The sequence below is a fragment of the Echinops telfairi genome, unplaced genomic scaffold (genome assembly GCF_000313985.2).
Source record: "Echinops telfairi isolate 266 unplaced genomic scaffold, ASM31398v2 ScPeMD7_7429;HRSCAF=8467, whole genome shotgun sequence".
In the NCBI taxonomy this organism is placed as follows: domain Eukaryota; kingdom Metazoa; phylum Chordata; class Mammalia; order Afrosoricida; family Tenrecidae; genus Echinops; species Echinops telfairi.
The window spans coordinates 2020326-2034521 of NW_022111329.1; the positions used below are offsets into that span (position 1 = coordinate 2020326).

The 14196-nt window shown below is 39.7% G+C and overlaps 1 protein-coding gene across 1 annotated transcript in view; it reads left to right on the forward strand.

Moving 5' to 3' along the window:
• Positions 1-4386: 4386 nt before the first annotated feature.
• Positions 4387-14196, forward strand: part of LOC123522651 — a 12193-nt gene continuing 2383 nt past the window's right edge. The window contains exons 1-2 of the mRNA XM_045298633.1: positions 4387-4422; positions 8385-8424. Of these exons, the coding sequence (XP_045154568.1) occupies positions 4387-4422; positions 8385-8424 (76 nt within the window). The remainder of the gene's footprint in view (positions 4423-8384; positions 8425-14196) is intronic.

Genomic DNA, 14196 nt, shown 5'->3' on the forward strand with positions numbered 1-14196 from the left:
ACTCTAGCATGACCTCTTGTGACTTGCTAACAAAATAAAATAAAATTATTAATTCTAAACAAAGGGGCCCTGGTGGCACGATGGTTAAGACCTCAGCTGCTAACTTAAAGGTTGTTGGATTCACACTCACCCTCACATGAGTGGTCTGAGCAAATAGAAGCAATTAGAAAGCAATTAGAAAGCAATCTGAAGAGACGTCTTAAGAATACTACTATCTGGGGCCAGAAGCCAACAAACAGTTGATGCTGAGTTACTTGGGAGGAAAGTGAAAAGGTGTGAGCATGGACATGCAACACGTGGTACCTCCTAAAACCTCTCTTCTTTGCATTTGCTTATCCTATCCCCCTGGTCACTTCTACTGGACAATTCAAGTGTGTTCCTTAAGACTCAGCTCCGAGGTCTTTGCCTCCATGAAGCTTTTCTGATGGAACACTATGCTCCTCCTGTGTTTCTTTAGCTCTTAGCCTGTGCTTCTAGTTGCACACCATCACATTGAAATCACATGTCATTTTCGCATCAGTCTTTCCGTATATCTACAAGTTATTGAAAAATAAGAATTGTGTCTCATTTATATTCTCTCTGCAGTGTCTTGAAGACAGCTGAAGATCTAATGGCTAAAATCCTCCCTAGAAGTCTGTTTTGACAGCTGATGTTGGCTTTAGATATAGCAAGTTGTAGGAAGTCTCAGTGTTCCACCAGAAAGTCTTAAAGCTTTTGAAAATATGAATTATAAGCAATAATTATTATTGTTTGTATAAATACACAAGTTATCCATTAGCTTGAAAGTAATTATTTTAGTAATTGAGGTTTAAATAGATAATTATTGTGATAGTTTTTTTGTGCCAACATGGCACCTGTAAGAAGGCATGGGTGGAGTTTAATCTGTCGATCAGGTTGTAGCTTGATGACCTCATTTGGAGTTGCTACTGAGATAAATGTCTCTCTGGAAGCAGGCCACTCTCTCTGCCTTCACCTTCCTGCTTCCAAGTCGAACTGAGACCTGTGCCAGCACTGTGATGCTTCTACCACCATTCGAGCCACAAGACATTTTACCCACTGGCCTGTGATCTTCCTGCATTTTGCTTCATTGTATGTGGCTGTGTGAGTCTGAAGAGGGATATATGGACTACGATGGGACTTATGGACTAGGATCAGACTTTTGGACTTGATTGTGTTTTCCCAATATATAAATACTTCTAGATATAAAGCTGTCATACACATATATGAGTGTCACTGGATTTGTTTCTCTAGTTAATCCAGTCTAATACAATTCAGTCTCATATTGACAATGATTTACTTTACTGCTTTGATGGGGTTTTTTGTTTTCCTGCCTTTAGTTTGCTTGTTTTAGTTTGTCTGTTTGACTCTTGCTGTCTGCTAGTTGGTTTCTTGCTGTTGTTGGGGGAGTTGATCTTATGGGGTTTTGAATTTGTCATAATACGGCCACCAAAGTAAACCTGAATCATGCTTATCCCAGGGATAAGCAGATAGATTATGGAGCCCCACTGAACTCTAGCCCCAGGCCAAGAACAGTTAGTTCTGATAGCATAGCCCTGCTCAATACTCACTCTCATGAAATGATCATGAAGTTAAGGGTGTTACAGCAAAATGTAGTGAATAAAGCAGATGGTGCCCAGCTATCAATCTGAATAGTGTCCGGGGTCATAAGGCTTATATTCCAACAAGCTGCCATCTAAGTGAGGAGTTAACTAAGCCTACATGGAAGAGGCACTCCAGCATGTGTGATCCAAAGACGACAATAACAAGATTCAAATATAACAAAGGGAAACGTATCAGATCCTAAATTGTGAACACCCAATTTGTAGAAGGTTATGGAGGACAGTGGGGGCCTCAAACCCATCTACAGAGTATCTAGCCTGATCAAGCCTTTGGCAGATCCCCACAAGCCACAGGTAAGGGTCTTGAACAACATTACTATAAAATAGAAATCATGGTAATTGGGAGTATAGTGGACTGAATTTAATACTTGGTCAGTTGACCTCCTTCTATTTCCAACCTGAAATTCGTCTAGGTGCATTACTTGGTTGTTCCATGACAAAAATTTCTTCCCTGGCCTTTTAATTATTCACGGTGGTCTTTTCTTTCTTAGTTACTATTTGTATTTTTATCTCTATATTGTTAGTGTTTTGTCCTTACCACTATATAATTTAATGCTTTTAAAATTGTTCCTGTTGGTTTTTCGAGTTTTCAAAGCACAGGAGAGAGACATAGAGATAAGAGCTGATACATGGTTTTATAGGGGAGGTAGGGATCAGGGATAGAAGATAGGGAGGGTGGGGGCATTGGGGGAACACACAATGCATATAGGAGTGAGGAGGGAGCACTGATGATGGTTACATAACAAAGAACTGATGGTGGTTGCACAACTCATTAAAAAAGTTATTTAACCATGGAGAGTGGGGGTAGGCAGAGAAAATAATCTAAGATTGATCGTGGTAATGATTGTACAACTCTTCTTGATATGATTGAATTATTGAATTATGTGTTATGTGGATTCAATGCCAATAAAACTGTTGAAAGAAAGAAAGTGAAAAATGTACATTAGGAAAGATTTATATGGAGAAATGCAAAAGATATGTATCTAGTGGTCCTGTGCCCAGTTCAAACGAGGTAGCTATACTACAACAGAGACCTACATATCTCTCTCATAGATTCCATGAGTAGCAAAGCTGAAAGGGAACTTTGAGATTACTAGTTGCTTTTGTTTCTTTTATCTGTTGCTGTGTACAAAAAATACACAAAACTTCATGGCTTAAAGCAGCATACACTTAATCTACCTCGTGAGTCAGGCATTCAGTGGGGCAGGATTGCGTGATTCTTTCATGCTTGGAGGGATTGATAAAATCCACTTAGTGATATTGGATGGACTAGTAATGACATAGAGAGGTCATTCACTGTTTGGTCCTTAGGTGTAGGTGTTCATAGACTGGGCTCCTAAGTAGCTCTCCGGCAATGACAACTTGGTAGACTCAGAGTAGATGGTTTTTCAAACAAACGTCCCGGGTTCCAAGAGTGAGTGTTCTAGTGAACAAGGCAGAAGCTGCCTCTTTATGATGGCTTTTCAAATTGCATAGTGATATCTTTGCTCTGTTGTATTAATTGAGGCACTCGCAGGCCTGCTTAGATTCAAGTAGGTCCATAGAACTCACTTTCCAATGTGAACGGTGTCAAAAGACTTCAAATTGCTATTCTTGTTTTACGGATAGGTTCATTAGAGGTTTAGGAAAGGTAAATATTTTGTCTAATGACACCATACAAACTATAAAGTGACATGATTATCCCTGAAATTCAAGCCTATATATTTATGTAGCAAATGTGAGGATAAGACCAAGATGATTCTTGTGACTTACAGAATGTCAATGCTATGTCTTGTTCAAGTGCAAGAGATCTTACTCTAAGTTATTTCTCTTTCTCTTCCTTCTTCTTTCTTGGCTAGGAGAGACAGAAAAAGCTTTAGTTAAAGTCATTGGAAAGGAAAAGTAAACAAATTTTGTTTCCAACATATTTTTTTTAGACTGATAATGAGGAACTGTCATTAAAAATGAAAATTAAGGCATTAAGTTTGCAACTTACAGTGTTATGGATACTTTCATTATTAAAAGTATTATGTAAAAACCTGGCTTTAAAATCAATTAGAGTGGTCAGCAGGACCATGGATAGAAACCAATGTGTCAAGGTGGTAGCTTTAGTTGTTCATTGCATGCTGTTTTAATATAAAAATGATGCAGTCAGAAGAAAAACAGATTATATTTTATTAAATTTGGAATTCTTACTGGCTAATTATGGCAACGATTATATGTGTTGGAACCCTAACCTATATTCCTGTGGATGTAATCCTGCTTTGTTAATTGAGTGGATCAGCTGGAATAAGATGGGTTCTACATCTAATTGCTTCTGAGTTATAAAAAGTGCATATTAGAACCACAGGTGGACCCTGTCTATGGGATGACATTTAAAATATATGGATGATACTCAACTATGCAGTGGTCATAACAATAGACTTGAGCATATCATGATGATGGCATAAGATCAGACCAGCGTTCACTCTGTTGTACATGGTGCTGCTAGGAGTCAGAACTGAAGTGATGGCAGCTAGCAACCAGAACAATCAGACTGGGTAGGCGTGGAGGGAAAGAACACTTATGCAATGGCTAAAGCCACCCATAAGAACAATTTGGCTGTGGTGCCAGAGATAAAGCTGGATAGCAATGGGAGGTTAAAAAGATTGAAAAGTATTCTCAGTTTTAGGGAACAGATTACAAAATTTTGAAGAAAAATATCTAGAACATTTTGATGGGCTATTGATTTAAGAAAATATTGATTTAAGAGAGAAGTTCAAAAAAATAAAGATTTGACCACATAGGCATGAATGACTCATATGAGGAAAACGTGAAACTCCAGGTAAGTGGGCTGAAACTTTCATTGTGGAACAAGATGGACAGAGGGGCACATTGTCAAGTTTTGAATGCAATAGGGCAGCACAAATCTTTGAAAACAATAACAGGAGGTTTGAAGTCCAGAATAGATTTACGTTTATGAAAAATAAGAAGAGTAACACAAAAGAAATATTTGAACCAGGAATTGAGGAAGAAGAATGAAGAAACCAGCCCAGAAGCCAGGGCAGGCCAAGGTAAGACAGCAACAGATGGTAAAGAAAAAGCCGGACTACTCACCTCTGAGTCTGGGTCCTCTGGTGATGAAAAAGATCAATATTTTGGCAGTGGTAGAGATAATATGATTAAAAATAATTTAACATCATTGTTAAGTGAGCAATCTGAGATCATTTAAGTGATTACAAACTTAATGAAGGCTATGACTAGCATGTTTTGGGTACCACGAAATCACTCTTGGTAATTTGGGTAACGATGACCCATGAAAGAGAATAGAAGAAGCCCCCATTTTCTAAACAGAAGCAAAATTGCTTTTCCTGCTATTTTTCTAAACCACTTGCTACTTGTCTGCTCTACTGTTCCTCATTCTGAGCTGTTTTGCTCAGTGTTTCCTCATGGGGGAAACTCCAAACTGTCAGCCATCAAGTCTACTCTGACTCACAGTTGTCCATGCCAGCGTCACCTTTGTGTAACTGCAGTGTGATGTCCTTATAGAATTCAGTTAGGTGGATTCTTAACCGCATCTATAAACAACACTCAAGTTAGAGATCAATTGCTTAAGGAATGAATGTGAGCACAGAAATGACATGTACAGTTAAATGTCTGGACTTGTCATGCTAAATTTCTGAGTGTGTGACTTAAGTGAAGGCATAAAAGGTTTATATATTAGACCTGCAGGTGACATACGCATAGAAGCATCAGTAGACATGTGCTATGAAATATTCATGATTTTAAAAGATTACATTGATGTCTCAAAATGACTGAGTGATCTAGATAATTGATTAAAAGACAACTAGATTTTATTTTAAGTAAAGACATACGTTACATATTTTTCTTTCAGTTAACATAAATAATTTTCCTACATTAAAAACTTTAACAAAACCAAATTAAATTATTTCAGATTATATCTTTGTATATGATGTAGCCAAACTATTATTATTTCAACATGTAACCAAACCAATATACAATTAATAGTGATATGTTTTACATGTTTTGTACTAAGTCTTTAGGAGTGTATTTTCTTTTTTTATTATTATTTTATTGGGGTTCATACAACACTTATCACAATCCATACATATATCAACTGTGTAAGGCACATTTGTACATTCATTGCCCTCACCATTCTCAAAACATTTGCTCTCCACTTAAGTTCCTGGCATCAGCTCCTCACTTTTTCCTCTCCCTCCCCACTACCCCTTCCCTTGATGATTTATAAATTATTATTTTGTCATATCTTGCACTGTTTGACGTCTCCCTTCACCCACTTTTCTGCTGTCCATCCCCCAGGGAGGAGGTTATATGTAGATTCTTGTAATTGGTTCCCCCTTTCCAACCCACCTTCCCTTCACCCTCTCAGTATTGCCACTTGCACCATTGATCCTGAAGGGATCATCTGCCCTGGATTCCCTGTGTTTCCAGTTCCTATCTGTACCAATGCACATCCTCTGGTCTAGCCAGATTTGTAAAGTAAAATTGGGATCATGATAGTGGGGGAGGAGGAAGCATTTAGGAACTAGAGGAAAGTTGCATGTTTCATCGTTGCTACATCACACCCTGACTGGCTCGTCTCCTCCCTGAGACCCTTCTTTAAGGGGATGTCCAGTGGTCTACAAATGGGCTTTGGGTCTCCACTCCACACTCCCCCCACCCCCATCCATATATATATATATATATCTCCATCCTTATATATATAAATATATTTATATGTGTACATGCCTGTATTTAGACCTCTATAAATACCCTTTGCCTCCTAGCTCTTTGCTCTATTTCCTTCGACTTTGCTCTTGTCCCACTATCATGTTCAGCCTTCATTTGGGTTTCAGTAATTCCTCTCGGTTACATTGCCCTGGGTCACGTCCTACCAGCCCTCTTACACCCTCCTCACCACTGATTTGGATCACTTGTTGTTCCCTGTCCCTGGGTTAAGAGTATATTTTCTAATTACAGCATATCTCAGTTAGGATTAGCCGGACTTCAACTGCTCAGTAATCACATGTGACTAAACACTGCTATAATGGACAGTATCAACCTAAACAGAATTTGATTAAAAAGTGTGGACCTTAAGATGAAAAATTGACAGGAAAAGGCCAAATACACAATGAGTGGATAAAGGACTGGAAACATTTACAAAAGACCAAGCCAAAGCAACCAAATTCACTGCCAATGAGTTCAACTTGATCCTGAAGCTTTGCACATAAGCAGACAGCCTCATCTTTCTCCCAAAGAGCAGCTAATGGATTTGAACTCCTTACCTTACAGCTAACAGTCCAATGCTTAACCAACAGCACCACCTAGACTCCTTCTAGAAAAGAAGAAAACAAAACAAAAAGCCAACCTCACTGCTAGTGAGTTTATTCTGACCATAGTGACAGGAGAGGCTAGAACAGCCCCTGTAGGTTTTCAAGACTGTAATTCTTTAGGGCTTCAGAGGCCACACCTTCCTCCTGAATTTGAACTGCAGACCACGTGGTTGGCGGCCCAATGCATGGTTCATTATGCCACAGGAACACTATATTTGAATATTCAAAGGAATGTAACATGGGCAAAAGGTTTTAATATTTTGAATTTTTATCATTGTTGTTGCAGCTAAATAGTTAGGAGCTATGGGAGATAGATCGAGGCTTGCCACACAGTGAAACTTTTGGACGATTATAGTTGCACATAAATGAGATCCACTTTAATGAAAATCAGCATATATTGAACTTCATGCATGGCATTCTGCTAGATATCATCAGTAAAACGATGACTAAGAGGACTCCTGCCTTGAAAGAGATGATGATCACCAATCAAATGCCTTTACTATTCTGTGAAGTGTTTATTATTTCTAATATCTTGATTAAGAAGGATTACTGAAGAACCTCCTAATCCAGAGGGTTTCCCTGCAAATCTAAACAGTGTGCCCTGCCAGGGGTCCCAACCTTTTAAATTGTGAACTACAATAAGAAATGCATTTACAACACAGTCCGGGGCAATGATTAAAGCAAAAAGAGTTCCATGAAGCACTACCCTTACTATATGTGATTGATATACTTTGATGTTTTTCATGCTAGTCTGTTGTTGTTGTTGTTAGGTGCAATAGTTCCTGAGTTTCAATAGTTAGGTGAGTCGTTTCTGACCCACAGTGATCATGTGCACAACAGAATGAGACATTCCCCAGACCTGTGCCACCCTCACAATTATTCCTGTGCTTGAGCCCATTTTTGCAGTCGTTTTGTCAACCCATCTCGTTGAAGGACTTCCTCTTTTTTTGCCCCCCTCCCTCTACTTTACCAAACATAACTGTTTGTTGAATAAATAAACTGCCTTGTAATCCTAAAGGAGTTCCACAGTACAGTGTTAATGGTAGTAGATTGGCTCTTGAAACATAACGATAACACAAGGCAGGTATGGGCATGGGTAAAGACTATTGACAGATACTAGATTCCACACAGAGCTGGCCATGGAATCGAGACAGGTGGGTGTTGAAAACTTATATTTCAGGTTCACCTGGCTCTATGTCAGTGGTTCTCAACCTTCCTAATGCCACGACCCTTTAATACAGTTCCTCATGTTGTGGTGACCCCCAACCATAAAATTATTTTCGTTGCTATTTTGCAATTGTAATTTTACTACTGTTATGAATGGGGCAACCCCTGTGAAGGATCTTTTGACCCCCCCAAAGGGGTCGTGACCCACAGGTTGAGAACCACTGCTCTATGTGATATTGATTTTGCCAGTCTTTGCTGAAGTTCACCCTCCTGTTTTTCCTTTTAGGTGTCTGGTGAAGGACCATTGAAGATGAAGGAAACACTCGGTAAGATGGCCTGATTGCACCATGGGTTCACATGGACCAACGATTATGAAGAAGGCACCAGATGGTGCAGCATTCCATTATGTTGTTCATAAGGTTGTTATTAGTCATAACCAACTTGACAAGAACTAACAATAGCTCTGTCTCTGTGGACTTAGTGTACACTGACTGTATGACTAGGAGTTGAACATGGAAGGTCTGGATATGGAAAAGAAAGGAAGTTAAAGAAACCAGGAAGTTCTCAGACTGTCTTGCCAGAGGGAAAGAGAAGGAGCCCCTAGCTCAGAGCTGGAAGCTGTGGTGTAAGAGCCAGGTGGACACACTCTGAAAATGCAGAGGGTGCTCCTTTGTGGCTTGTCTTGAGGTTGACCCGACCCCCCAAAATACCTCCCAGTCATGGACACCGTGGCCCCTGAAATTCCTCTGGATTATATCTTCTACCCAGTGTCTTTTATTAAAACGTAGGTAGTTTGGGAAAGTTAAAGATCCAGTGGCCATCTTTATTTAGATTATAAACTTGATTTTAAATTGGACTTTTTCCCCTGAAGAGGGGAACTTCAGAAACAGGACACCACAAGCAACACAAAGAGGGGGTAAATGAGGAAAGAAGGTTATTGTGATATTTTTGGAAAAAGGATTCTTTCATTTTAAACATTGTTATCTGTTGGTATTTTGTAACTGTCCTTTATTGAGTGAGAATGTGGCCAACTTATTATTCCTAGATTGCTGAGAGCTACCAAGAATAGATGTTGCATTTGCTTAAATGTTTTTTCTGTGTCTTTAGAGAATCATGTAATTTTAGATTTCATTTGTTAACATGGGTAAAGAGAGCCCCTGCTGGGTGATACAAACAGCTATTCCCTTGATTACTAGCAGAAAGGTTGGTGGTTCAAACCCATTGAGAAACGGATGAGAGGAAAAGACTTGGCAACCTGCTTCATGAGGGTTAGAGTCTTGCAAACACTTCTGAGTGCAGTTCTATTCTGGATGCAAGGAATTGCCATGAGTTGGTGTCTGCTCAAAGGCAGCTTAATATAGTTAGCATTTTTAACATGGTGAATTATATTGCTTTATTTTTGAATATTAAACTAAAATTGTATCCATAGAACAAACTTGGTTTTGATCTATTATCCTTTATATATATATATCATTGGTTTCAATTTGCTGAAATTTTGTTTAGGAAAAAAACAAAGTATTTATAGTCTTGATGGATATTGGTCTGTTGTCTTTTTTTCTTGCAGTGTTTTTGTGTGATTTGAGCGTCAGGGGGCTAATCTGGCCCCATAAATTGAATTGAGATGTATTCTCTTACCTTAATATTTCTTTAAGCATTTGTGTAGTATTTTTATAATTTCTTCCTTAATGGTTTCATAGAATTTGCCAGTGAATCCAACTGCGCCTAGAATTTTCTTTGTGGGAAGGCGTTTAATGGTAAATCCAATTCCTATGGTATAAAACTTTTCAGATTATTTCTTCTTTGCTAGATTTTATCTCTCAAGAAATATATTAGTATCACCCAAAGGCGAGGAACATCTGGTCCTTGGGCCATATCAGGCCTACAAAATCATCAGTATCGGCCAATATCACCCACCTCCACCAAGAGAAGCAGTCCCAGAGATCGAATAGGAGCGAGGTAATGAACATGTTTGAACGGTGGGTCCCACGAATGAAGTTATACATACCCAAGAGGCTCTTGGCAGAAAAAATGTTCCCCATCCCTGAGCTGTCAAATATATGTCCAGAACCTCTAGTATTGTTACTGCTCTGATTCCTGATATTGGTAATTTGTATCTTTTCTTTTTTATTCCCAATCAGTCTGGGTAGAGGTTGAACAACTTTACTACTCATTTCAATGACCTAGGTTTTGATTCCATTGATTTTTTTCCCTTTGTTTATTCTGTTTTCTAGTGTATTGCTTTCTGATACTAATGCATTTCATCTCTTTGGCTTAACTTGTGTTTAATTGGCTCTCTCCTGCCCAATTTCTTAAATAGAATTGTATAATATTGATATAGGCCACAGCTGTTCTCAAACTGTAGGTCGCGACCCCTTTGGGGATGGATGACCCTTTCACAGGGGACTCCCGGTTCATAACAGTAGCAAAAATACAGTTATGAAGTAGCAACAAAAATAATTTTATGGTTGGGAGTCACCACAACATGAGGAACTGTATTAAAGGGTCGCAGCATTAGGAAGGTTGAGAACCACTGCGATAGGGTTTTCAGTGGCTAATTTTTCAGAAGTAGTTTGTCAGAACTTTTCTTACAAGATGTTTCTAGGTGGATTTGAGCCTCCAATCTTTCAATTAGCAGTTGAGTTGTTTAATTATCCAGGTAATCTAATATATATTTGCTCTGTGAACTTGCACTGAACGTCCGAGAAACCTTATTCTGTAACATTTGTTTTTTCGGTGCCATCAAGTCAGTTCTGACCCATAGTGACCGTGTGGACAGAATGAAACACTGCCTGGTTCTGTAGCAGCCCCACTATTGTTCCTGTGCTTGAGCCCATCGTTGCAGTCACTGTGTCAGTCCATCTCTTTGAGGGGCTTTCTCTTTTCACTTCGCTTCTGCTTTACCAAATACAATGTCCTTCTCCACGGACATGCATTGTTATCAAATCACCCTTACCTACTGCTTTAATGGCAACTCCTCAATTCTGATGGGCAGAATTTTCAATTACCTTTGGATTTCTGCTTCCGTCCAGTAGGAGTGCTGGATGCCTTGAATCCAACCCACTGCCACGGAGTCAGTGACAACTCCTATGGCTGTCAATCTGTACAGAAGCAGATAGCCTTCCGCAGAGTGGCTACTGTTTTTGAAACACTGACCTTGCAGTTAGCAATGCAACCCTTACCAGAAGGGCCACCAGTCAGTCTTTCTCTAGTCTCAGTTCCATCACCTACATGTACTAGCTAGTACTCTGCTGTACACTGCTGCTCTCTGGAGGTTTTTCTGTGTGTAGCTCTTGCCTCCTTCCAATCCCTCCTTGATGATCCTGCCCTCTGAGCTGTGAAGCCTTCTTTCATGGGGTCCTGAGGACTCTGACTTCTCACTCCCCAAGGTTGTCTGAAAGAAGTGGGCTCAGGCAAGTGTAGGGTTCACCTTGTGGTGCTGGTGGTAGTGTCTTTTCCTCCATCCTTCAGGGATCATTATCCTTCACTGTCTTAAAAACAGTTGCTTAATATATTTCCATAGATCAAAAAGATGATTTGGTTATTTTGCTCCAAAGATAAGTCTGTTCCCTATTATTCCATCATCATGGAAAGCAGATGTTAACATTATTTTTATTTTTTGAAACCAATAAACTAATATTGGATGTTGAAATTAATTTGTTGGGTAATAATAAACATTAAAAGGAATGATTGTAACTAATGTCATCGAACAATTTGACAGAAATTATCAAATAAAAACCTAACCTGTGTCAACTTTCACTAAAAGTACAATAAAACATTAGTTAAACGTAAAAATTAAAATTATATAGACTAGAAAAGAAAATGTACATTGCACATGTTGTGTGTGAAATTTTGTTCAGTAATATGCATATATATACAGAGTTGTGATATAAAAAGCCTTTCTCTTGTGAGCCATGGTTGAGAGAGATCATGGTCTAATATAAGCTGCTGTTCTTAGTTAATGGAGAGTCAGGACAACACCAAGCCCAGTCCTTCATCCTCTCTATGACTGGTTTCAGACGGGACCCTCTAGGTGCATAGAGTTTCTTGGGGTCCACAGATATTCTGATACAGATTGCCAGGCCTTTCTTCCTACTCCACCTTAGTCTGGAAACTACCCTGTAACCTGTTCAATCAACATCACAGCCACATGCAAACCGCCACTGGCAGATTGGTGGTAGCTGCACATGAGGTACCTGGGCTAAGTTTCAAACCTGGATCTTCCACAAATAAAGAAAGAATTCTGTCAGTAAACCACTAATGTCTTCTAGTAGAGGTCCAAACCAAACCGAACCAAACTCACTGCCATTGAGTTGATTCCAACTCATACTGACCCTCTAAGGCAGAGTAGAACTGCTCCATGGGGTTTCCGAGGCTGTAATTCTTTACTGGAGCAGAAAATCTCATCTTTCTCCCAAAGATGATGAGGCTGGCGAGTGTGCACAACACCCACTAGGGCGCCTTTCATTTGCTCTCAGGATTGTAGACTCCCTAAAATAATGTTTGTGAAGTATTTTATAGGTTTACAACATTTTAGATTGAGATATAATCATAATTGTATCCATTAAGAAATATTAAGTGATTGCCCATTCCAGGCACTGTGCATGATAATGCTGAGTTGCCCATATGAATCAGAGATGATTCCAAAGATTCAGATTATCGAGATGGAGGGAGGCTGGTGGAGGTGGTAGGGATAGTGTCTAGGAATCCATTCAGAGGTCACTGCAGGATCAGAGATATATTGCCTGGGAATCTGGCAGGAGGGTGCAGGACCTGGATGAAGAATCACAAGTTTAATTCATTTCCTGTATTCATTAAGCACACATACATTTTCATACCTACAATGTCCTTGAAAATATCAACAAACTCCCTCATGGGGTTTACATTCTATTGGGATAAATGCAATAAACAATGCGTATAATACACAAGCTAATGAGCTATTAAAAACAGGGGAGCAGCGATACTAGGAGCGCAAGGGATCGACGTATGGCCCACATCCTAGGGGGACAGACAGCAAAAAAGTGGGTGAAATGAGACATCAGTCAGTATAAAACATGAAAAAAAGACGAAGAATTTATAAATTATTACTGGGGCATGGTGAGGGATGGAGGAAAATGAGGAGCTGATGCTAGGGGTTCAAGTAGAAAGAAAATGTTTTGAAAAAGATGATGACAACATATGTCTTTGACAAAATGGCTATATGTATGGATTGTGATAAGAGCTATAAGAGCCCCCAATAAAATCAAATTTAGATTTAAAAAGCAAAACAAAACAGTAAGTACTGTAGGAGAAAAGCAGAGCAAGGGAAAGGGTGATTAGAAGTGGGTCCTGCCAGTGCGAATTTTAAGTGGGAGTTATTCTGCAGGATAGACTTGGGATCTTAATATAATAGTAGTATACGGTACATCTACTATACAAATACTAAAACTATTGGAACATAATTAGAATCTTCAATTCATCCTGAAACTCAGGTCTTTGGATACTGCATTTTCATTTTGCAGCCACTAGAGTGCAAATGGCCATTTTGAAGAAAATAAGATGAGGACCTGTGTGTGTGTGTGTGTGTGTGTGTGTGTGTGTGTGTGTGTGAAGCTGGTAATGGAGCCCACCTTGCCCCTCCCCCAAGGTGTTCTGAAAGGGGAAGCTTTATTTCAGGACATTAGCAAGAAAAGTAGAATTTTATAGTTTGGTCTGAACCCAGATATCTTTGCCCTCATTATCCTTTCCTCAGTATGCCCGCACCCAGGAGAATGACAGTGCCAGGGAAGGAAGGAGATGCAGGCAGGCTCCTGAGCTTGTCAGGTGGCGACAGGCTGCTCCGCTGGTGGGGTCTTCACTGCCTGTAGCACACAGGCGAGGCTTGGGGGTTGTTCAGGAATCCCCACATCACGCTCTGTGCCCCGGGTCTGTACAAAAGCCCCCTGGATGCTTTCTGTCCTTTTGTGATATTTAAAGCGTCACAGAAATCTGAGCATTCTCTCTGATGTTTGAATTTCCAGATCCTTCCGACCCAGAGGCCCTGCAGGGAGATCAATGGCCGTTTTTATCTTTTGGAGGAGACTACAGCGTCTTCCTCTCTGGAGTTTAGCCCGCCTCCTCAC